Source organism: Sapajus apella, unplaced genomic scaffold, assembly GCF_009761245.1.
Source record: "Sapajus apella isolate SASKATOON/1434 unplaced genomic scaffold, GSC_monkey_1.0 scaffold33, whole genome shotgun sequence".
NCBI classification, from domain to species: Eukaryota; Metazoa; Chordata; class Mammalia; order Primates; family Cebidae; genus Sapajus; species Sapajus apella.
Genome location: NW_022436973.1, coordinates 10,316,217 through 10,341,535, shown reverse-complemented (window position 1 = coordinate 10,341,535; position 25,319 = coordinate 10,316,217). Strand labels below are relative to the sequence as shown.

General features: G+C 48.0%; 1 protein-coding gene across 5 annotated transcripts in view; it reads left to right on the top strand.

Annotated features, from left to right (window-relative positions):
- The window catches only part of EFCAB8 (EF-hand calcium binding domain 8), a 69,777-nt gene extending 55,011 nt beyond the window's left edge, over positions 1-14,766 (top strand). For 4 of the 5 annotated variants that reach the window (XM_032295251.1, XM_032295253.1, XM_032295252.1 and 1 more), the window contains 5 exons: positions 10,369-10,537; positions 11,382-11,511; positions 12,742-12,946; positions 13,029-13,127; positions 14,064-14,766. In XM_032295251.1, coding sequence (XP_032151142.1) covers positions 10,369-10,537; positions 11,382-11,511; positions 12,742-12,946; positions 13,029-13,127; positions 14,064-14,534 — 1,074 coding nt within the window. In that variant the 3' untranslated portion in view covers positions 14,535-14,766. The remainder of the gene's footprint in view (positions 1-10,368; positions 10,538-11,381; positions 11,512-12,741; positions 12,947-13,028; positions 13,128-14,063) is intronic. The other variant, XM_032295250.1, reaches the window with a different exon arrangement.
- The last annotated feature ends 10,553 nt before the right edge of the window (positions 14,767-25,319 follow it).

The following is a 25,319-nucleotide window of genomic DNA, read 5'->3' as shown; positions in this document are numbered from 1 at the left end:
CAGAAGTGAATAGTGAATGTCATTTGACATATGTGAAGACATTTCTGGAAGAGACGTTCTTGGAAGTGGAAGGGTTGCATGCATTTGCAATTTTGATAGCCCTCTTGTAGTCTTACATGCCTTCTGAATCTCCGCGTGAGTATGTTATGGCCAGTCAGATTTGGTATGAAGAGAATGTCATTGTACTCAAATCTCTTGGGAACTGGTTACCCACAGCGTCAGCATGTGAAGAATTTATCATGTTGATACAATCATTGTAACAATATGTACTGCTTGCAGTGTTCCAGAGGTGGCGATTAGTATGTTATATATGCATTGACTAATCTCCATAACGACTTGTGAGGGAGATGTTATTTTTCAGATGAGGAAGTAACGAAACTGAAGAGCTGAGAGACTCGTCTAAGCTCCAGTAGCTACCAGTGTAGACCTGGGACTAAACCCAAGTCTGTCTGACTCTAGCATCTGTGTTCCTGACCATCTGCTCTTAGGTTTATAACAATATATTTTAAACAATTGGGATTGTATTGTATGTAACTAGAATTTCATATACCATCAAATATTTTTTCTTTAAAAATTTTATTAATATTGTTTCAAATGGGCAAATCATAATTATTTACATTTCTGAGGTTCAATGTGATGTTTTGATCTATGTACACATGTGGAATCATTAAATCAAGCCAATTAACATACCTACCACCTTGGCCGGGTACGGTGGCTCACACCTATAATTCTGGCACTTTAGGAGGCCAAGGTGGGGGGATCACGAGGTCAGGAGATTGAGACCATCCTGGCTAACATGGTGAAACCCCCATCTGTACTAAAAATCCAAAAAAAAATTAGCCGGGCATGGTGGAACATGACTAGTCCCAGCGAGGCAGGAGAATCGCCTGAACCCGGGAGGCGGAGGTTGCAGTGAGCTGAGATTGCACAAGTGCGCTCCAGCCTGGGCGGCAGAGCCAGACTCCATCTCGAAAAAACAAAAACAAAACCCAAAATACATATCTACCACCTCACTTACTTACAATTTTTATGGTGATTCATTTAAAATTTACTCTTTTAGCTATGTTGAAGGATGCAATATACTATTGACTGTAGTTACTCTGCTGTGCAGCAGACTGCAAAACTTACTCCTCCTGTCTTACTGAAACTTGGTATCCTTTTGACCAGTAACTTCCCGTTCTCTCCCCCTCATTCTCCACCCTACCCTCCAAGCCTCTGGTAACCATCATTCTCCTTTCTACTTCTTTTTAAAAACCTTTTTTTGGCCAAGTGCGGTGGCTCATGCCTGTGATCCCAGTACTTTGGGAGGCTGAGGTAGGTGGATCACCTGAGGTCAGGAGTTCAAGACCAGCCTGGCCAGCATGGTGAAACCCTGTGTCTACTAAAAATACAAATTTGGCGGGTGTGGTGATGCGTGCCTGTAATCCCAGCTACTCTGGAGGCTGAGACAGGAAATCGCTTGAATCCAGGAGGCAGAGGTTGCAGTGAGCTGAGGTTGTGCCACTGCACTCCAGCCTGGGCAACAAAGTGAGACTCCATCTCAAAAAATAAATAAATCAAATAAAAAAGCATTTTTTTTCTTATAGAGATGAGGGTCTCACTATTTTGCCTGGACTGGTCTTAAACTCCTGTGTTCAAGGAATCCTCCTACCGTGACCTCCCAAAGTGCTGGGGTTACGAGTGTGAGCCCCTGTGCCTGGCCCTTTCTGCTTCTGTGAGTTTGACTTTTTACGACTCCCTGTATAAATAAGATCATGCGGTATTTTTCTTTCCTGCCTGGCTTATTTCACTTAGCATAATGTCCTCCAGATTTATCTATGTTGTCCCAAATGACAGGACTTTTTTCTCTTTTAAGGCTGAATATTATTCCACTGTGTATATACACCACATTTTCATTGTCTGTTCATCCCTTGATGGGCCTTTATGCTGATTCCATATCTTGGCTATTGTGAAAAGTGCTGCAGAAAACATGGGAGTGCGGATATTTCTTTGACATATTGACATGACATATTGATCTCTTTTGGTTATATACCCAGAAGTGGGATTGCTAGATCATATAGTAGTTCTAATTTTAGTTTTTTTGAGGAAACCCTGTACTATTTTTCATAGTGGTTGATACGGTTTGGTTGTGTCCTCACCCAAATCTCATCTTGAGTTGTAGCTCCCATAATCCCATGTGTCGTGTGAGAGACCTGGTGGGAGGTAACTGAATCATGGGGGTGGTTTCTCCCGTGCTGTTCTCATGATAGTGAATAAGTCTCATGAGATATGATGGTTTTATGAAGGGCAGTTCCCCTGCACATGCTCTCTTGGCTGCTGCCTTGTAAGATGTGCCTTTGCCCCCTTTCACCTTCCACCATGATTGTGAGGCCTCCCCAGCCATGTGGAACTGTGAGTCCATTAAACGTCTTTTTCTTTATAAATTACCCAGTTTCGGGTATGTCTTTCTTAGCAGCATGACAACAGACCAATACAGTGGTTGTACTAGTTTACATTCCTTCCAACATTGTACAAGGGTTTTCTTCTTTCTACATCCTCACCAACACTTATTTCTTGTCTTTTTGATAACATCTAATCTGACAGATGTAAGGTGGTATCTCGTTGTGGTTTAATTTGTTTTTCCTAATGATTGGTGATACTGAACATTTTTTTCTTGAAACTGTTGGTCATTTGAATGTCTTCATTTGAGAAACTCTCTTCAGGTGATTTTCCCATTTTCTAATTGGGTTGTTTTCTGACTATTGAGTTTTTTGAGTTTCTTATTTATTGTGGATATTACTCCCTTATCAGATGTATGATTTGCATATATTTTCTGTCTCTCTGTGGGTTAGTTGTTCACGTTGTTCATTGTTTCCTTTGCTGTCCAAAAGCCTTGTATTTTGTCTAAAATCCCATTTGTCTGTTTTTGCTTTTATTTATTTGTTTATCCTTATTTTAAATTATTTTCGAGATGGATTCTTGCTCTGTCACCTGTGCTAGAGGGCAATGGTACGATCTCAGCTCACTGCAATCTCTATCTCCCTGGTTCAAGTGAGTCTCCTGCCTCAACCTCCTGAGTAGCTGGAATTACAGGCGTGTGCCACGACACCCAGCTAATTTTTGTATTTTTTGGTAGAGACAGGATTTCACCATGTTGGCCAGGCTGGTGTTGAGCTCCTGACCTCAGGCAATCCACCCACCTTGGCCTCCCAAAGTGTTGAGACTATAGGCGTGAACCATTGTGCCTGGCCTATTTTTGCTCTTATTACCTGTGCTTTTGGGGTTATAGCTAAATGACCATTGCCCAGATTAATGTCATGGAGCTTTTCCTCTAGGTATTCTTATAGTAGTTTTACAGTCTCAGATCTTATGTTTAAGTCTTTAATCCATTTTCAGTTGACTGTTGTACTTGAGATAAGGATCCAATTTTATTCTTCTGTATGTGAATCCAATTTTCCTAGTAGTTTATCGAAAAGACTATCTTTTCCCCATTATGTATTATTAACACCTTTGTCAAAAATCAATTGACTATTAATGCATGGATCTATTTCTGGGTTTTTTTCTATCCTGGTCCATTAGTTAATATGTCTGTTTTTATGCCAGCACCATACTGTTTTGATTATATTAGCTTTATAATATATTTTGAAATCAGGGACTGTGATGCCTTTAGCTTTGTTCTTTTTGCTCAAGATTGTTTTGGCTAGTCAGGATCTTTTATGGTTGCATATGAATTTAAGGATTGTTTTATTTCTATAAGAAATGACATTGGAATTTTGATAGGGACTACATTGAATCTGTAGATCGATTTGATTAGTATGGATATTGTAATAATATTAATTTATCAACACAAGATATCTTTCCATTTATTTGTGTTTTCTTAGTTTCTTTAAACAGTGTTTTATAGTTTCCAGTATACAGATTTTTTAACTCCTTGTTAAATTTACCCCTAAGTATTTTATTTTATTTTAGTTGCTAATATACATGAGATTGTTTTCTTTTTTTCTTTGTTTTTTTTTTTGGAGGGGTGGAGTCTCATTCTGTTGCCCAGGCTGGAATGCAGTGGTGCATTCTCAGCTAACTACAACCTCTGCCTCCTGGGTTCAAGTGATTATTCTACCTCAGCCTCTTGAGTAGCTGGGGTACAGGTGTTTACCACCATGTCTGGCTAATTTTTGTATTTTTTGTAGAGACAGGGTTTTGCCATGTTGGTCAGGCTTGTCTTGAACTCCTGGCCTCAGGGGATTCACCTGCCTCAGCATACCAAAGTGCTGGAGTTGTATTCTTAATTTCCTATTCTGATCATTCATTGTTAGTATATAAAAACACTACTGATATTTGTATGTTAATATATCCTGCAAATTTACTGAATTTGTCTTTTTTTGAGACGGAGTCTCACTGTGACCAGGCTGGAGCGCAGTGACACAATCTTGGCTCACTGCAACCTCTGCCCCCTGGGTTCAAGCTATTCTCCTGTCTCAGTCTCCCAAATAGTTGGGATTACAGGTGTCTGCCACCACGCCCAGCTAATTTTTGCATTTTTAGTAGGGGGGGGGTTTCACTATGTTGGCCAGGATGGTTTTGATCTCCTGACTTTGTGATATGCCTGCCTCGGCCTCCCAAAGTGCTGGGATTACAGGCATGAGCCACCTCGCCTGGCCGGATTTTTAATATATAAAGTCATGTTGTTATTAAGCAGACACAATTTCGCTTCATTCTTTCCTATCAGGATGCTTTTATTTCTTTCTCTTGCCTAATTGCTCTGTCTAGGACTTCTAGTACTATGTTGAAAAAAAGTGGTCAGAGTGTGCATCCTTATCTTGTCCCTGATCTTAGAGGAAAATCTATGCAACATTGAATATGATATTAGCTACAGGCAAATCATATATGGCCTTTATAGTGTTGAGGGTACATTCCTTCTATACCTAATCTGTTAAGAGTTTTTTATCATGAAGGGCTGTTGAATTTTGTTAGATGATTTTTTTCTGCATCTATTGACATGATCATATGATTTTTATTTTTCATTTTGTTAATATGGTCTATCACAGTTATAGATTTGTATATGTTTAACCATCCTTGCATCCCTGGGATATAAAATATTCTTGAACACCACACTTTCTATTGATTAAATAATATTTTACTTTATGGAGTTACAAATTTTCATTTTATGGGATTATAATCACTTATTTAGCTTGTTACCTACTATTGGACATTAGTATGGTGTCTGACTGTTCATTATCAAAAAATAAAGAAAAATGAACAAAACCTTAGAAAGACACAAACTACTAAAGCTGACTTAAGAAGAAATAGAAAATCTGAAGATATAGAAAACCTGAATGTAACAAGTAAGGAGATTGGATTAGTAATAAAATTTCCCATAAAGAAAACTCCATATTCAGGTAGTTTCCCTGGTAAATTCTACCCAATATTTAAAGAATTAATGTCAATTGCTTACAAACTCTTCCAAAAGAGTTCTCTATGAGGCCAGTATTACCTTGATATCGAAAGCAGATAAAGATATCACAGGAAGATAAAACTACAGACCTAATATTTTTCTGAATATAGATACAAAAATCTTCAAAATACTAGCAAATTGAAACCAGCAACATATGAAAATGATTATATATCATGACCAACTAAGATTTATTCCCGAAATGCAAAGTTGGCTTAATATCCAAAATCAATTCATGTAATACATCATATCAACTGAATAAAAAACAAAAGCTATATGATTATATCAATAGATGCAAAAAGAGCATTTAACAAAATTAAACATCATTTTTTCATTAAAACACTAAATAAACTAGAAAAGACAGGAACTCCTTCAACCTGATAAAAGCTATTTATGAAAACTCACAGGTAGCATAAAACTTCATGTTGAAATATTACTTTCCTGTAAAATCAAAAATAAGAATATTTACTCTTATTACCCAGTTTAATATTTTACTGGGAGGTCAATTAGGCAAGAAAATGAAATAAAAGATACCTGTATTGGGGAGGAAGAAGTTAACTATCGCTATGTGCAGATGACATGATCTTATACATAAAACTAAAGAATCCATTAAAAATTATTGAAACTAATAAATTCAATAGGTTGCTTGATATAAGGTAAATATACAAAATCAATATATTTATATACACTAGCAATAATCCGAAAATTAAATTTTAAAAATTTCACTTATAATAGTATCAAAAAGAATAAAATATTTTGGAATAAATTTGGAAAGGTAGTGCAAATCTTGATCTCTGAAAATTGCATAACATTATTGAAAGAAATGAAAGAATGCCCAAATAAATGGAAATACATCTCATGTTCATTGATTGGAAGACTGGATGTTGTTGATATAGCGTATTCCCCAAATTGCTTCAATGCAGTTTTTATCAAAATCCCAGCGCTTTCTTTTATTTTGTCTTTTATTTCCTCTCCTCTCCCCCTCCCTCTCCCTCTCCCTCTCCTCTCCTCTCTCCTTCTCTTTTCTTCCTTTTTTTTTCTTTGTTGGAGTCTTGCTCTGTCACTCAGGCTGGAGTGCAGTGATGCCATCTTGGTTCACTGCAACCTCTGCCTCTCAGGTTCAAGTGATTCTCCTGCCTCAGCCTCCCGAGTAGCTGGAAGGCACCTTCCACCACGCCTGGCTAATTTTTGTGTTTTCAGTAGAGTCAGGGTTTTGCCACGTTGGCCTGGCTGGTCTTGAACTCTTTACCTCAGGTGATCCACCTGCCTCAGCTTCCCAAAGTGCTGGGAGTACAGGCGTAAGCCACTGTGCCCAGCTTGTTTCCTCTCTTCTTCTCTCCCTTTTTCCCTCCCTGCCTCCCTCCCTCCCTTCTTTCCTTTTTGGAGATGCAAGGGATCTAGATAGTAAGAAAAAAATCTTGAGAAAGAACACAGTTGAAGGACTCAGACTTCCCAAATTCAAAACTGAATAAAAAGTTACAGTAATCAAGACAACGTGATACTGGTGTAAGGAAAGACCTATAAGTCAATGGAATGGAATTAAGAGTTGAAAAATAAATTCTCACATTTATGGTCAATTGATTTTTGACAAGAATGCCAAGATAATCAAATGGAGGGAAGTAATATTCTTTTTGAAACATGCCCTGCTGGGACAATAGGGATAACTTTATTAGAAGAATGAAGCTAAACTCCCACCTCGTAACACACACACAAATTAACTCCAAATGGATCATAGACCTAAATGTAAGAGCTAAAAGTAGAAGACTTAGAAAAAATAGATGAAAAATACTTGTGACCTTAAATTAGACAGTGTATCTTAGATATCACACCAAAAACAAGCTACAAAAGAATAAAACAGATAAATTAGACTGTCGAAATTAAAAGCTTTAGGGCTGCAAAGGATATCTCCAAGAAAGTGAAAAGATAACCATAGAGAAAATACTTGCAAATCGTATATCTGATAAGGGACTAGTGTCCAGAATATATGAAGAACTCTTACAACTTCATAAAAAAGATAAATTAATTTAAATATGGTAAAGGACTAATAAGTATATTAAATGATGCTGAACATCATTAGCTCTCAGGGAAATGCATATCAAAACTTTAATGAGATCCCACTTTACACTCTCCAGGATAACTATAGATAATAGCAATAGTTGTCTGGGATGTGGGCAAACTGGGACTCTTACACATTGCTAGATAGACTGTAGAAAGCTGGCTGGGTGTGGTGGCTTATGCCTGTAATCCCAGCACTCTGGGAGGCCAAGGCGGGAGGATCACCTGAGGAGTCAGGAGTTCAAGACCAGCCTGGCTATCATGGTGAAACCCTGTCTCTACTAAAATTACAAAAATCAGCTGGGCATGGTGGCGGATGCCTGTAATCCCAGCTACTCAGGAGGATGAGGCAGGAGAATCGCTTGAACTTGGGAGGCAGAGATTGCAGTAAGTGAATATTGAACCATTGCACTCCAGCCTATGCAACAACAGCGAAACTCTGTCTCAAGAAAAAAAAAATGTAGAAAGCTGTAGTCACTTTGGAAAACAGTCTGGCAGTTCCTCAAAATGTTAATATAATATATAGTATGTAAGGCTTTTAGAATAAAATAAATGGAAAAATATTTGTAACCTTAAATTAGACAGTGTATCTTAGATATGACACCAAAAACAAGCTACAAAAGAAAAAAACAGATAATATAAGTGTAGAGTTACCATATGACCCAACAAGTCCACTTCCAAGTGTATACCCAAGGGAAATGAAAACATATGTCCACATAAAATCTTGTACATGAGTATTTATGGTAGCATTATTTATAATACAAAAGGGGGAACAACCCAAATGTCTGTCAACTTCCAAATGGTTAAAGTATGGTATGGTGATACAGTAAAATGTTATTTAATAATAAAAAGAAATAAAGTACTGATGCATGCAACACGGATGAACCTTGAAAATACCATGCTAAGTGAAAGAAGCCAACCACAAAATACCACACATTGTGTGATTACACTTAAATGACATGTCCAGAGTGTCCATAATATACTTTCTACAGAGATGGAAAGTAGATTAGTGGTTTCCTGAGGCTGGGGGAGGGAGTTGGGGGAATTGGGTAATGACTACTGGGTAAAGAGTTCTTTCTGGGGTGATGAAATTGTCTAAAATAGAATGTGGTGATCGTTTCACAACTCTGAATACACTAAAAGCCATTGAGCACTTTAAATTGGTAAATTATATGTGAATTATGTTCTGATAAAGTTGTGTTTAGGTGTCTGTAAAAATGATGGCGCAAATACTCTCTTTTACAAATCTTTTTAGTTGTTGTTCATAGTTATTTGCACATCTAGTGATTTGTCCCAAGGAAAGAGCATGAAAAAGAACATAAGCCATTTTAAAGCCTTTAATGTATACTACAAAATTACACTCCACAAGTTTTATACAGTTGTGCATTTCATTGGCCTGTTTTGTTTTATCCTTGACAACCTAAATAATTTATTAGTGGTATTCGTCTGAGGATCCTCTGAGTCTATTAGAGTGCCTTTCTTATAGAAGGTATTCAATAAATACATGCTCTAAGTGAGGAAAACATTTTTGGTTGATTTTTAGGTGCAAATGGTTTCTTTTGATTTTAATTCATATGCCTTTGTTTATTAGTGATAGTGACATCTTCTCTTATTTTATTGCCTTTGTATAACTTTGTGAATTGTCTCTTCATGTCCTTTGCGTACTTTTCCATTGTGGTAACTATCTTCTAAAAAGGTTATATAATTATTTAAAAATATGTGAAGCTGGGTATGGTGGATCATGCTTGTAATCCCAGCCCTTTGGGAGGCCAAGGTGGGCAGATCGCATGAGCCCGAGAGTTTGAGACCAGCCTGGGCAACATAGTGAGACCCCATCCCTAAAAAAGATAAATAACATAAAAGTATATTGAAAGATTAACTCATTGTCTATCATATGTATTACAAATATCCCCCCCATTTGCCATTTGTTTGTTAATTTTATTTATGATGATTTAAAATTATATTTTTTGGTGATCAAGTCAGTTTTTTTTCCCATTGTGATATTTTCCTTTGCTTGTCTATCGCTTTCTTAGAGATAAGATAAACATTGATTCATTCTTTTATAGGTATTCTATGATTTCATTGAAAATATAATCTTCAATGCGCCTAGTATTCGTTTTGTTGTAAGATAAAAGATAACTTAGGTTTCTCTTATAATTCATCAGGTATCCCACTACTGTACTGAGTCATATTTTCTATTACCACTCTCACTAAATACCGAAGTTTCACATACATTTGGGTTGGTTTCTGAGTTTTCTGTTGTCTTCCATTGCTTTGTTTAAAGTGTATATTATTCTGACTTTCCATAGCTGAATATGGCTGAATAAGTCCGCCTTTGTTAATCTTGTTTTATTTAAAAATGGTCATTTTCACTCATTTTCCAGTTAAGTAGTTTTATGCTCTCAGTGAATGTGATTTAACACCCCATTGCTCACCCTATTCATCTCCCAATGCCCAAAGGAAAAGCTTTAGAAGACTTCGGCCCTTGCCCTGGCCCCATCACTTTCTGGCTGCGTGGGCTCAGGCTAGTTATTGAACATGCCTGACTCTCACTTTCCTCCTCTGTAAGTCAGCGGGAATCATATACTTCCTGTAAGGCTGAGAGGTTCAAACGGAATAATCTGTATGGAGGCACCTGGTAAACCATGTAGTAATATCCGAGTGCTTTTTATGGTTTTACCTAAGGGGCCAGTGAGGCCCAGAGAAGCGCTGGGACCTAGGTACGGTCACAAGCAAGTTCATGTGGAATGTATCCAGATTTAGAACCCTAGCCCGTGTCCCAGGGCCCTTCCAGCTGGGCTGTGCTGCCTGCAGTCCTGGGTGTGTTCTGATTAGCCTGTGTAGTGGTCTTGGTGTAAGTATTTCTCCTGTACTGTCCCCTATAGGTTGTGGCAGGTCATACCATTTCCCTGGTTCCCCCGATGCTCCTGATTACCTGGAAGGGCCATTTGGATAGTGTGGCAGACATCCTGTATGTGGACAACTTCCAGCTGGTTATCAGTGCTGGCCAGGACAGGGATGTCAAGGCTTGGAAACTCTCCGGTGAAGCCATTGGTATGGATCCTGCTGAAGCTCAGTGATGCCCAAGGCCCTCCTTGTCTCTATCCCTGTCTGAATATAAGCTGGCATGACCTTTGTGCTCTGTGGGGAAGGAGTTTGAGGCCACAGCAACTGCTTTTGCTTAAATATTACAGTCTGCCCAATTGTCCATTCAGCAAACTGTCCTTCCATCCATTCACCCATCCACCCAATATTATTCACCTATGTATATTTTTGCAAATCATATATATGATAAGGCATATTCCTTTCTCTTTAAAAAAATCAACTTGTTGCATTGTATGTAAAGAGAACCATATAAACCAGAAGGGTTCAGTTTCTTGGATTTTGAGAAAGTAAACGCATACCCATATTAGCCACCATTCATATCAAGAAACAATTAGGGCCAGGTGACCTGGCCAGGAGCAGGACTTAAGTTTTTCTGTTTTCACTACCTACTTTTTACTCCAGCCCATTCCTTCCCCCACCACCCTAAATCTCACATCTGATGGGGGTCTGGGCTTTTTATGCCATTGCCATTTTACACACAAGCTACCTGAAGCCCAGCTGAGGACCATTCGGTCATTGCCGTAGTACCCCCCCTTCTCAGCCCACATGTGGGCAGGATGCTTTAGGTTTGAGCGCCGAGTGTATCCTAGGGCTTCTGTCTGGCTCATCCAGATATTTGTTGAGTACTCAGTGTTGTGCCCAGCATATGGTGGGCACTCAACATTTGGGTGAGTGTGGGGCCTGAGGGTGGGGGTTGCTAGCTGACCCTCGAGGAGGGAGGGTAAGGGTCAGAGGGCTTGGAGGAGGGCGGTATGTCAGTCGTCGTTCTGAGCAGCGTCTGGTGAAATCACAGGAACATTTGGCCTGAGCATGTGGAAAAGACTAGAGGATGCCCATGATGGTCTTCATGAACGCAGAGCAGGCTTAGAGGAGGAGGGCGGCTCTGCTGGCACCTCCTGGAAGGCCTCCCATCTGGAGCTGCGGTGAGTGAGCACAGCTCGCCTGGTCTTCCCTGGCTTGAGGAGGGAGAGGTTGTGAGTCTTCCCAGGTCCCGGGAAGCCTTTACCTGGGTCAGGTAGAGCTAGGCATGGGTAGGGAGGGCCTTCAGAAGGCCAGAGGCTTGAGGGTGGCAGGCAACTCTACTCCACAAGTGGCAGCTATGGGGGGAGAGCCCAGGCCCCATTTTAGCCCAGCTCAGCTGAAAGGTTGAGCAGTGATAGGGCAAGATACAAAAACCCAAGAGCTTGTATGGGGCCCTGTGCCCGAGCCAGGCCCAGGTTTGCTAGAGCTGGCTTCCCTGCAGAGGTCATTGCTACGTAGCCAGAGGTCCCTGGCAGAGGAGTGCTCAGGCCCAAGCCCAAGGCCCTGATCCTGAGCAGACATTTGTGTTACTTCCCTGATTTGCAGGGCACAGCAGACTGCTGGCTGCTCGTTCTTCCCCCTGCAGGTGCGTCCCCTACCCACTCTGTCCACTCCATCCTTATTCCTGACCAAGTTTCCAGTAATTCAGGTTCATTCAAGAACCTATGTATTGAGATCCTACTGACTGCCGGACTTTGTGCTAGGTTCTAGAGATAGAAGACATCCAGACCCAGGTCCTGCCTCAAAGAACTCACAGTTTACTCGGCGAGGTAGACAGGCACTAATGGCTGTAGCTTTATGTGATAAGTAATGAGAGGATTAGGAACAGGGATAGCTCAGAGGACCATCCACATGGTTGAGTGGATCAAGTAAGGAAGGCTTCACAGGAGAGGTGATGTTGGAGTTGGGTTTTGACATTTAAGTAGGAGTTTGTCAGGCACCCACAAAATCTTTGTGGCTTCTGTGCTTCCTTCAAGGCATACATGTTGACAGTCCTGCGGAGGGAGATCAAACAAGGCAAAGGCAGGGTTTCCCTGGGGCAGGGGCAGGCACGTTTAAATAGTCCACAAGGGGAGGTCCAGATAAAGCCAGATGGGGTGTCGGGTCTGCATGGTGGAGAGGATAGAGTGGTGGGAGAGTGGCAGGACCTGCTGGGCCAGCTGGACCCAGGCTTTGCAAATTCTGATTCCACACATGTTCAGTGATGAGCTCTGGGGAGTTTGGCCTGCGGGGAGGGATGGAAGATTGGAGAGGATCAGGCCCAGGAAGGGGACGGCCTTTCAGGGTTTCTGGGAGGGTTGCCCTGCCTTGCGGTGGGGGGATATCTTGTGAAGGAAAGGCCCCCACACTAGGGAGCAGCGGGATCTGGCCGAGGCCCTGATATTCCAGCGGCGAGAGCAGACGGCACTGATGGCTCTCCTGCATGGGAAGGCAGATGAGGAGGCAGACGCTTGGGCCAAGCTGCAGAAGATGGCCCTGGTGTCCCCGTGGGCTGGAAAACGCCCCCTGGAAGACATTGAGAACAGCTGGAGCAAGTGGGAGTCTGGGGACAAGCAGGTGAGGCTGGGAGGGGAGGGGTGCATGGGGAGGGGTGCAGGGACCCCCAACTCTTTGGCTTCACTCGGCATGGCTTCTGCAGGTGAGCAAAGTCCTGGGAGCGGCGTATAAGCCCAAGGAACGTGTGCGGAATACCAGGTTCCTGTCCAGCAGTGTGCCATACGGCTGGATGAAGCAGCAGGTGAGGCGGGATGGGGCAGCTCCCCAGCAGGCTGGGCAGGGTGCCAGGGGCTCCTGTTTTCACCAGCAGCCACCCTTGTGCCCACACGGCCCTTCAGTGGGGGTGGATAGGAACCTTTGCCCTTTAAACAGGATTCTGGGCCATGGACAGGTCTGGGTTGAGACTGATATGGTTTATTTGCCAAGGCCCTGGCTGAGGTCATTGGGGCAGCTTTTGTCCTTGAGGACAAACCTCAAGGGCCTGTGGGACAAGGTCCCCCCTGGGGTAGCCCCTGTCTATAGGCTCCCGAGCATTTTCCATGGTTTGCTGGTTAGCATATTTCCCACCCATGTCCCCGCTACCATGGTGCTCAGCAGCAGACCAGGGCATCGTGCCAGGCATGTAGTAAGAGACAGGGTAAGTGGAAGGAGCGGCTCTCCACTGGGGACAGAAAGGAGCAGGGGACGTTGGAAAGAACAGATCTGAGCTCCATCCTGCCCTTTCCTGGACAGATCCCAGCCTCTCCCAGCTCCCCTTCCTTGTCTGCTGTGGGAGTGCTGTGGGAGCTCCCTCCTCTGTGAGGTTCCCTTGAGAATAGATGAGATAATGCTGAAGGCCACGTCCCTGCAGGGCCTCCCTGTCTGGGCTGGGGAGAGGCTGGTGTGACATGGATTGCTCCCAGGAGCTCTTTGCACCGGGGCCTCACCCAGGGTCCCAGCTGGAGGCCTCATGCTCAGAAGCGTGCAGTCTGCGCGCCCAGCTCAGGATGCCCATACACACCATAGCTGGGTGGAAAGCAGGGCTGGGCACCGGCCTGGTGCTGGGTGGGTGCATGAGCCCACAGGCCATGGTTAGTGGCAGCTGCAGTCCTCTGGACATGTGTTCTTGGCCTCGCCTCCTTCCTGAGAGCCTGCTCTTGGTCCTGGGTGTCCCCGCTCCCCGCTCTGTCTCCTGCAGATCTCGCCCCAGGTCTACCGAAGCCTGCACTTCAATGAGCTGACGCCCACTCAGCAGCCCGACTTCCTGACCAGCAGGGGCCCCGACCAGCAGGACCGGCATGTCCGCCTGGTGGCCCCCGACATCCAGAAGGACCTGGTGCCCAGCAGGGAGCAGGCTGCGCTGGATACCACGGCCAGCACGCCCGCGGCCACCTCCTCCCCGTCTTCCTTGTTATCTGTGTCTGCCTCAGCCTCCAGGCTGCTGGATTCCAGCTTACCCGCCTTCCCGAGGCCCCAGTTCTCCTTGCTGCAGCCCCAGTCGGCCTCCAGGGCCCATTCCACCCTCTTGGTCCCCTCCCCAGTGTCTGAGTCCACCCTGCAGAGGTCAGCGACCCCCAAGCTCACTGTCTCCTCCTTCGGGCAGCCCCCAAGGCCTCTGAAGGCCACCTCCATGCCCTCTGTGAAGGGAGGCTCCCACATCAGGTTCTGAGGGGCCTGCGCTCTCCTCTAGCTCTCCAGCAGGGCAGCTGCGCCCATGGCAAGCCTGGGTGTCTCTGGCTTTTTCCCTCCCAGACCCAGAGGATGTGGCCCGTCCCCTGGCCACCCCACTCGGCCTCTCTGGGGAAGTCCACCTGTCTCCTGACCTTGTCTTCTCTTTGACCCCCCCGGAGAACCTGGAGCAGAAAATAAATGTTCTCAGCTGTGGGCGTCCACAGCGATGAGGCTGGGCCGTGTGTGTGTTCCTGGCCCCGTAGGTCCCTCGTTATCTGAGACCAGTCACATCCCCTTATCTGAGACTGGTCACATCCCCTGGCCAGGCCCTGGACAGAGGCAGAGAGGAGAGTCCCTTTCCAAGGACACCTGGGTGTGGCTGTTTCGCCTGGAAACTTGGCTCAGCCTCATGGCAAGCGTGAGGCCCGGCAGCTGTCTGGGGCGGGGGTTGTGGCTGTTCATCTGCCCCTGCTGTCTGTCAGCTTCCCTCATCAGCAAACACTCCCTGCCCTGCACCCTGTTCTGTCCCGTGTGCAGAGAGGCCTGGAAGCATGGTGGGCAGCCCCCCTCCTGGCTCTGCCGCTGTCTGGCTATGGAGTCCCACGTGTCCTTCCCCTCTGGCCTGGAGGCACCTGTCCAGACCTCTGCTGGGCCCTCAGCCCTCTCGGCAGCTCGAGATCCCATTCTGGGGCATGTGGGGCCTTCTGGACACTTCACCTGCAGCCTGAAGGGAGTGGGGGCAGCCCACTGCTGCTGAGCAAGGGGGAGGTGGGCTATAGGCTGGGGGCTCTTGGGGGGTCTCTCTGACGGTCTCAGTGTCTCCACTGACCCTTCTGCCCAGTGTGAGGCCCAGCCTGGAGGAGTGTGTGTAGCTCCTCTCTCCCCTTCCATCTCCCTTTACGCTTCTCATGGGCGGAAGTGCGGGCTCCCCACCACCACTCTGCTGGGAGTTTTTTGTTTTTTTTTTTTGACACAGAGTCTCACTCTGTCACCCAGGCTGGAGTGCAGTGGTACGATCTTGGCTCATTGCAACCTCTGCCTCTCAGGTTCAAGCAATTCTCCTGCCTCAGCCTCCTGAATAGCTGGGACTACAGGCATGCACAGCCACGCCTGGCTAATTTTTGTATTTTTAGTAGAGATGGGGTTTCATCAAGTTGGCCAGGCTGGTCTCGAACTCCTGACCTCAAATGATCCACCCCCCTTGGCCTCCCAAAGTGCTGAGATTACGGGCATGAGCCACCGTGCCTGGCCTGCTGAGAGTTTCTGCGTCACCTGTGCCTCCTTCCTGGGGTCACTGCATCCTCTCCTGCATGAAGAAACCATGACCTCAGGCCACCCAGCTTGGTTCTTGCATTAAGGAGTCAGGGCATCCAGGAGCCAGGCGTTATTGAGGCCAAAATCCATGTGCAGGCTGTGTCCCGATACCACCTCTGTATCCCTCTCCTAGCGCTGCTGGAAAAAAGTACCACACTTGATGTCTTTAGACAACAGAAACTTACTGTCTCTGCTCTGGAGGCTGGAGGTCAAGGTGTGAGCCTTGGAAGAGGCTGCAGCTTAGGAGTTAGTAACTTCCTAGTAAACCTGCCCCGCAGCCCTTGCTGATTTTCACTTTCACAACAAATACCTATGAAGTGCCTTCTAATCTAGAAAACTCTTCCTTGCGGTGGAGCTGAAAAGGTGTCTGTCTGGGGCTCAGAAGAGGCCTGCTCTCTGGGCCACAGAGAATCATGGCATGTGTCCCCAGGAGGAGGTACCGGGGATCAGACACCTTTGTGCTCGGGGTTGGGGGCACAGGGTGATGGGGCCCTGCCCAGGCCACGCAGACCCCACGTGGTGCCTCCCATGGCCTTCCCCTCATACCGTCTCCCCTGGGAAGGGACTTCTCATTTTAGACACTGCCCTTGCATCTGAGGGCTTCTGGATGCCCCAAGAAGGCGGTAACAGAGGACCACACACAGGGGCCTTCAAACAACAGACATTAATGTCTTCACAGTTCGGGAGACCAGAAGCCCTAAGTCAAGGTGTCAGCAGGGCACCTTGAACTTGGTAGGGGAGGACCCTGCCTTGCCTCTTCCAGCTTCTGGTGCTTGCTGGTAGTCCTTGCTTGGTGTTCCTTGGCTTAGAGAGGCATCCCCCGCCACCGCCCCGCCTCCATTGTCACACAGACATCGCCTTCATGGGTCTCCATGAGGCCTCCTTCTTCCTTGTTTCTTTTTCTTCCTCTTCCTCTTCTCCTCCTGCCCCCTTCTCTCCCCCTTCTCCTTCTCTTTCTTCCTCCTCCTCTTCTTCCTTCTCCTCCTCCTCCTCTTCTTCTTTTCCTTCTCCTTCCCCCTCCTCCTCCTCCTCCTTCCTCTTCCTCTTCCTCTTCTTCTCCTTCTTCATCTTTTTCCTTGAGACAGGGTCTCACTCTGTCCCCCAGGCTGCAGTGCAGTGGTGTGTGATGATCGCAGTTCACTGCAGCCTCAGCCCCCAGCCTCCAGCCATCCTCCCACTTCAGCCTCCCAAGTAGCTGGGACCACAGGTGCACCCCACTGTGCCTGGCTAATTTTTAGAATTTTTTTGTAGCGGCCAGGCGCAGTGGCTCATGCCTGTAATCCCAGCACTTTGGGAGGCTGACATGGGAGGATTGCTTGAGGTCAGGAGTTTGAGACCAGCCTAGACACCATGGCGAAACCCTGTCTCTACTAAAAATACAAAAATTAGCCAAGCGTGGTGCATGCCTGTAATCCCAGCTATTCAGGAGGCTGAGGCAGAAGAATCACTTGAACCCAGGAGGCGGAGGTTGCAGTGAGTAGAGACTGCACTACTGCATTCCAGCCTGGGCAACAGAGCAAGACTCTGTCTCAAAAAAAAAAAAATAAATAAATAAAAAATAAAATTTTTTGTAGAGACAGGATCTTGCTGTGTTGCCCAGGCTGGTCTCGAACTCCTGGGCTCAAGTGATCCTCCTGCCTCAGACTCCCAAAGTGCTGAGATTACAGGCATGAGTCACTGCGCCCGACCACAGTGACTTCTCAAAAGGACGCCAGGCCTACTGCATCAAGGGCCTGCCCTACTCCAGTCTGACTTCATCTTAACTGATGACCTCTGCAAAGACCCTGTTTCCAAATCAGGCCACATTCTGGGGTACTGGGCCTGAGGGCTTCAACGTATCTTTTTGGAGGACACAGGTCAAACGTAACAGCCCTCTAGGTGGGGGAGCAGAAGAGACTGTGGCTACACTGAAGATTTTTCCAGTTTCTTTTTCTTTCTTTTTTTTTTGAAATAGAGTCTCACTCTGAAGCCCAGGCTGGAGAGCAGTAGCATAATCTCGCTCACTGCAACCTCTACTTCCCGGGTTCAAGACATACTCCTGCCTCAGCCTCCGGAGTAGCTGGGGTTATAGGTGCCCGCCACCAAGCCCAGCTAATTTTTGTATTTTTAGTAAAGACAGGGTTTCACCATGTTGACCAGGCTGTTCTCGAACCCCTGACCTCAGGTGATCCACCTGCTTCAGCTTCCCAAAGTGTGAGCCACCAGGCCCAGCTTATTTTCCTAGTTTCTAGAGCTGTCAGCCTTGTAACCGACATCCTCTTCTTCAATCCCAGTTGTTCTCCCAGAAAACTTCCGCGAGAGTCCCACAAACCAGTGATTAACTCTAAGTTACCCGCCACCTCCCTACTGACCGAGGGACCGGCGTTTCTGAGCCAGGCACGGAGCAGGGTTCCTCTCTTCCATCCTCACTGGATTTCCCTCGTTGATTTATCCCAGAAGGAGTGGGCTGGAACTCTTTTTCCCTTCTGCAAAAGGATGGAATTTCCAGCATTCCGTCTTTCCCAAAGTTGACGGAAGTGACAGACAAGTTTTATTAGACGTTCCAAGTGTCAGGCCCTGAACCAGATGCTAAAAGTGCATTTAATCCTCAGCATTCCGCAAGGTGGGTGCCGATGTTACCTCATTTTGCAGAGAAAGAAACAGAGGCTCAGAGAGGTGAAGTCGCTTGCCCACGATCATGCCAGGAAGTGGGGGAGTTGGTGTTTGAACGCTGGCCAGGCTCAGCTGCTCTGAGCGTAACTGCTGGCTGTGCCAGAGAACTCACCGCCACAAAGCTATGTGCAGTGGAGTTGGCTCTGGGGCCTGTCCTAGGCTCTGGCCTTACTCCTTTGGGAGGAAGGACCCCTGGTCCCTCCTGACTGACCTGTCCTGGTGTCTGTCCAGCTTAGCCCAGCCTGTGAAGGGCTTGGTGACCTTGGCCACCACTCGAGGCGGGGCGGGGGGGGTGGAAGTGTCCCTGCCAAAGACTCATTGGCTAATCTCAGAAATCAGCCTCATTTAACCAAGTGCCCAGCTGATGCGCCCAGTCCTGGCTGCCAGCACCTTGTCCTGCCCCTCCAGTGCCGAGCCTCGCGTGTCTTTGCAGATTTGGAAAGTGAGCAGGGGCATAGCTGGGACTGGAAAGGAAAGGCAGGACAGGCAGGGCCTGGGGTGGCCGTGGGTCTCTTGAGGGGGATAAGCGAGATGCTTCTCACCGGTCCAGAATCTGTTTCCAAAACCCTCTCCTGCCCATGAGCTCACTTGAGCTGGACAACCATCTTCTTAGGCATTTGCCCCACTTTACCACAGGGCAAACTGAGGCTCAGGGAGGAGTAAGGTTTCACAGCTAGAAACTGGGGGAGCTAGGATTTGCACCCAGCGTTTTCTGAGCCAAAGCCCTCGTATTCTTCCGTTAAATCCTGCTCCACGCAGCATCTCAGGTGGAGAACTCAGAAGTGGGGAGGTGTGTGGATAAGCTGGTGAAAGGCCCGAGGCCAGGCCCGGGGCTGGCCCCCCGACTGCCCAGAGGAAGGACACGGGGGAAGGACACTGGGGCTGAGGAGTGGGGAAGAGAGGGTGGCAGTTACCAGGCTTTGGGGGATTTTCGTAGAGGCCGCTGCAAAGCCCTGACTGGCAGGGTGATTCAGAGTTTCCTTTAGAGACCCAAGATGCTGACTTGCGGCCACTTGTCTGGACACCAGGGACCAGGACAGGCCAACCTGTCACCAACTCCCTGACTCTGGGACTCTTCAAACCTCACCTCAAGGCACCTGGCACCATTACAGTGACCTTCTGTGACCCACCCTTGAAGGGGTCAGTTGACCCTAATGCGTCCCTTCCCCGCCCGGTGCTGTTCGTGCCAAGAGAATGAAACGAGATTGTGCAAAGTGGAGTGGAACTTTATTTGTTGATTAAGGCATGGGGAAGCGGAGCTGATGCTTGAAGCACCTTCTCCCTAAGGCACAGGGCAAAGAGGGATTTTAAGGGCTTTTGGGGCAGGCGGGTGGAGGCTGAGCCAGGGATTCCTGGAGACAGGTGGGTTTTTCCAGGAGGGCTGGAGCGTGCAGGCTTGTCTTTTGCACCCGGCACCTTTTGTGCCTAACAAGGTGCATCTCTCGTCCCAGGTGGAGATGTTCGCAGGGTAACGAGGCAAGAATTCAGGTCCAGGTGGTGCTGCTCGGTTCAGCTGTGGCTGGTTCGTGGCTATTGGCTTCTAGCTTTTGCTTCTGCGAGAACAGCTGCGAGCACAGGTTAATGCTGTAGGTTCTGGGGTTTCTGAAAGAATTCAGATCATGCTGCAGTGACGCTTTCAGTTTCTCGCATGCTGTAGATTTGGTGAGTTGCAGGCACTGAAATAATTGTCAGGTCTGAGTCTCGTCTCCTCCCCTGACTTCAGCCAACCCTGGAGATGCCCACGCAAGTGCCCAAGATGCAGCCGCCACAGGCCCCAGCGTGACAGGCAGGGTTGAGCTCCAGCAAGGGCGAGTGAGCAGCTGTGTCTGTCCCACTGCCCACACCCAGCCTTTCCCACCCAGGTCCTACCTGGGATGTCGGGTAGATCATTCCAGAACACCAGAGTCAGAAGCTTAGAACCCAGATGGGGAAACGGAAGCCAGTGACCCTCAGGAGCTGGTGTGAGGAAGCTGGATTGAGGCCCTGCCTCCTGGTCACCGGCCACCCCAGTGCCTCCTTGAGTGCCCACGCCCCTCCTCGACCTGTTCTGTGCTTTTTGCACCAATGGTTTAAAGCCCACTTGGAATTATACCAAGTGATTCTATTAGAATCTTTTCTGATTCTAAAACTGGCACAGACTGAGTATAGAAAATTAGAAGAAGGTTGTACAAAATCAAAGTCAATAAAAATTGTCTAGACTCCATCACCTGGAGATAATTTTGGTGCATTTTTCTTCTAGATTTCTTACACCCCCCAAAAAAACCAGGGTTCATTCATCTGGTGAGCCACAAACAACTCTGCAAAAACTCGGGTTTTGATCAATAGGACTTTCATTACTTGGGACAAGTCAGGAGGATGCGGGGTGTATTCTCCAAAGCATGGTCTCCCTGAGGGAGAGTGACAGGGGCTTTATGGGTGAGGGAGAGGGGAGAGGGTGCGTCACGGCATAGAGAGGAGGGTCCCATTTGCACAGATGCAGTGAGTCTCCGTGCAGCACGTAGGTCTCATGTGCTGGCGATGAGGCTGCAGCTCCTTCAGTGCGGGAGGCTTCAGCACGGTCATGAGAAAGTTTACTGGGGTTCATCCGTAGGTTACCCGTGTCTGTGGGGTGCCCGTTTTAACCAACTAGGTGACTGCATTCCACATAGATGTTTTTTGTTTTTTTTTTGAGATAGAATCTAGCTCTTGTCACCCAGGCTGGAATGCAATGGCACAATTTCAGCTCACTGCAACTTCTGCCTCCCAGGTTCAAGTGATTCTCCTGCCACAGCCTCTGGAGTAGCTGGGATTACAGGCATGTGCCGCCACACCCAGCTAATTTTTGTATTTTCGGTAGAGACAGGGTTTCACCATGTTGGCCAGGCTTGTCTGGAACTCCTGACGTCAAGAAATCCACCGCCTCAGTCTCCCAAAGTGCTGGGATTACAGGCCTGAGCCACTGCGCCTGGCCCCATACAGGGCTTAGGAAGAAATGGGCTGCAGAGAGGGAGGCTGTCTAACAGGCTGACTGCCAAGTTGATCATGAAATTCCTATTGTCCCTGGAACCCTCCCTGTGTGTACAGAGACTTTACTGTTTTTATGTGATTTTGTGCACACAGCCACATTCACACCCACACATACCCTGACACACACACGCACACTCATACACACACACACTCATTCACTCACCTACATGCTCACACACGTGCACAACTCATAACCTCAAAATTGAGGCTTCAAACACATCATTCTTCATGTGATGAGTAAATGCCTCAATGCTGCGATTTGTGGCAGCCTTGCCCATGATGGCTGCTCCCTGGGGGCTGAACCTCTCCAGGATCTAGAGGCGCCGCTCAGCTGCTCTTGAAAGGCGCAGGAACACACATATGAGGGCATCCTGCCTGCCCCCAACAATGTACTGCTGCCCACCAGGCAAAGGGACGGGAAGCCGTCTCTCTGTGGAGAACTGTTTCCCCAGGCTCAGCTGGGCTGAGGGGTCATGGCCACAGCCTGGCAGCCCAAGGGCGGGAGTCCTTCCACCAGGAGATGGGCCATGAGGGCACTGAGGGTCATGTGGGGACAGCTTTGTCCTTAGAAAGAAGCCACCCTTGACCTCATTTTCTGGTACCACTTCCAAATTTCACATGTGCTCAACTCTTAAGTATCTACTGTGTGAAGGTCACTGGGGACACCAAAGTGAGAAAGACCCCACCCTTTCCCGCTGAGCCAGAATTATTCCTTTACAGCGTGGATGCAGCTCTTGTTAGCTCATCCAGCAGATTATCTGTCCTGAACGCATACCCACTCCTCTGTGCCAGCCAGGCAGATATCATGGGAGAATGGGCAGACGTGGGAGAAGCAATCCAAGATGGCTTCCTGGAGGAGGGGGCCGATAAGCCAAGAGCCAACCAGGACCTTTGTGTTTGCTGTTCTCTGCCCAAGAAAGCCTTCCCCCAGTTGGAATGGCTTCTCCCTCAGGCTCTGCTCAGATATCCCCTCAAACACCATGCCACCCCTGGCCTGCTTTATCCTCTGATTAGCCCTGACCTTGGATAGCATGGGGGTGGGGGAGGAAAGGTGACTCATGAAGGTGCCTGGGCCCACAGGAAGTGCTCACCAGTTGCTGACAGTTCACAAGGTAGGTTGGCTAGAAGCTTGGCATTGCCTATCCCCCACAGACAGCAGTGGGAAGGCAGGGCTGGCGGCTGACTCAGCCATGGCCCTGACTCCTGGCAGCCTCTCGGCCATGCGTGTCAAACCTGCCTGGCCTGTGGGGCCTCAGTTTTCTTAGATGTGAAATGGCAGCATCTGCCTCTCCAAAGGCTTTGGCTACCTCTCATCAACCAGATGAGGCCGATGGAGTAGGAGGCAGCATGCCCATTGTGTAGAAGGGGAAACTGAGGGCCAGAGAGGGCCCTGGCTGGACCCCAGGCCCCCTACTTCTCAACCCTTGCTTTTCTCCTGGCCCACTTGTGGACGAGCCACCATGTTCTTGTCCAGGGAATGCTGCTGCTGTGCTTGCGACCCTGGCCCCAGCCTCAGCGAGGACCCTCAGGGAGTGTCCCCTGGAGACTTGGGAGACGGCAGGCCTGACAGCACCCTGCCCATCCACAGCGGGCCTCATGCTGCAAATGAACGTCCTTGTTTGCTCCAGCTCCCGGAGTCTGAACCTGTGCAGTCTCCCCCACTGGTAGTTCCTGGCATCAAGAGCCCGCCTGTTCACTCATCTGGCTTCCGTTTATGGGACAGCTATTGGGTAACAGGCTCCATGCTAGGCTCTGGGGACCCAGTGAGGGGTAAGACCAACATGGAGCCTGCCCTCAAGGGCCCCACACGCAGCAACCAAGGAGAATGATCAGAACAACCAAATGCCATCTGACCCGTGCTGTGAAACGAATCCCGAAGGCTTGAAGGAGGGAATTAAATAATATCAATAATGGTGAAAACAAAACCTTATAATTTTTCGTTCCTATATAATAAAGTACATTTGCTGTGTTGTGTGCTGTTTAATATAAAACTGAACCCCCAGCTCTGCTTAAAATTAACTCATTCCCTGGGAAACCTACCTCTCTATTCTCCCCACATTCTCAGCAAAGTTCCCAGGCGTCTCAAGACTCCCGTTTCCCTTGCTGACCAGCTGCAAGGTCACAGGGCAAGAATACACCCAAAGAATGTACAATGCGTTTTTCAAAATGCTATTTTCAAATGTAATACACATCACAAGAAATGTTACAAATTAATTAACTGTCCTTTGTTCTGGCTTCTGTAAACCTGTTAGCTGCTACGTCATCCTGGATGTATAAAAGTACCTCATTTTCTTTCTCTGGGGCTCAGACTTGGGATGCTAATCCGCTGAGCCAGTGGCCACCTTAATAAAATCCTCCTGTTTCACCCATGGGTCTCTCCGATCTCCCGGATATTCTGTAACAGGCCTGGCGTAGGCGGTGCATGGGGTGGGAAGTGACAGGGAGTTTTAACCAGGAGCAGTGCTGCAGAAGCGGCTGGGGGAGTGCTTGGGGAAGGGTTCCAGGTGGGGAAACGGGTGCAGCTGGGAAAGGCTTTGACTTCGGATGGGGTATTTGCAGGACAGCAAGGTGGCCGGGGCTGAGTGAGCCAGGTGTGGTGGCGGAGATGAGGCCAGCCAGGGAGGCCAGCCTTATAGATCAGGAAGAGGAGTCTGGGTTTACTGCATGGGAGGAGGAAGCCATTGTAGGATTCAAAGCCAAAGAGAGACGGGGTCTGATTGGAGCGGGGCCAGTGAGGAAGGAAGGATGGTGGAGCTGGGTGCAGAGGAGAGGCAGTGGGATTCAGGACATGCTCAGGAGGTTGAGGCAGCAGGATGTGCCCATGGATGGGAGCGGAAGTGCGGGGAATGGAGGCGTCACACTCAGCTCCCTGGTTTTTGTCCTGAGCCCATTGCTCACCCTCCTTGCAAAACCCGGGTTCTCGGGGCCTCCTGGGACGGCCCCTGGTGCAGCTGCGCTAACTCCAAAGGGTCGTTCGGGAACTTCCTGTCCCAGAGAGACCTTCACAGGGTAATGGCCTCACTTGGCCACATGGTTGGTGGCAGTGATGGCAGAAAGGCTGGCAGGGTAAGAAGGAGGGGTCACTGGGGAGCTCTGCTATTCAGAGCCTTGTGGGGTAAATGGGGCCACTCCTCTCCCCCTCCCACCCCAGACCCAGCCCAAGCAGCTCAAAGGACTCAGGGCTGTGGGGGGCAGAAGCTCCCTGGACCCCTGAACGGGAGGCTTGCCCCAGTCCTCCTTCCTCGGTCAGACCCTTCCTGGAGCCTGAGCCCCAGGTAACCACCCGGGGCAAGCCCCTGAGAACTAAACAGAGCACCTAGACCCAGGAAGCAAGTAGGGTTCTGGGGGCCTCAGAGTCTGGCCCAGCCTTCCAGGCAACCCTGGAGTCCCATGGTGAAGATGAGGGGTCCTTGGGACTAGGCTCTCCTGCTGTGACCATGGCCGACAGGTGAGAAGTGGCCTCGGCCTCTCCTCTCCAGGGCTGAGTCACTCCCAGAGCCCTGGGACGGGACAGAGACCTGAAAAATAATGCTGAGACTCGCCTGTGGCCTAGGTGCTTGGAGACGTGGAGCGGGATTTGATTTGGAAAAATAGAGACTGTGACCCTTCCCTCCGTTGAGTGGGAAGCAGCTCCCACTCACCACACAGCCAGTAAGAGCCCTTCACACCCGCATCCTGGGGGCCTCAGGCCGCCTCTGGCAGGGAGAGGGTGAGGATGGGCATCTCCTGGTGCCGAGGAGGAAAGTAAGGCCCCAAGCCTCACTCCCTTGAGCACTCCCTTGAGTGGCATTGGCCAGGGAAGGGCCTAGGT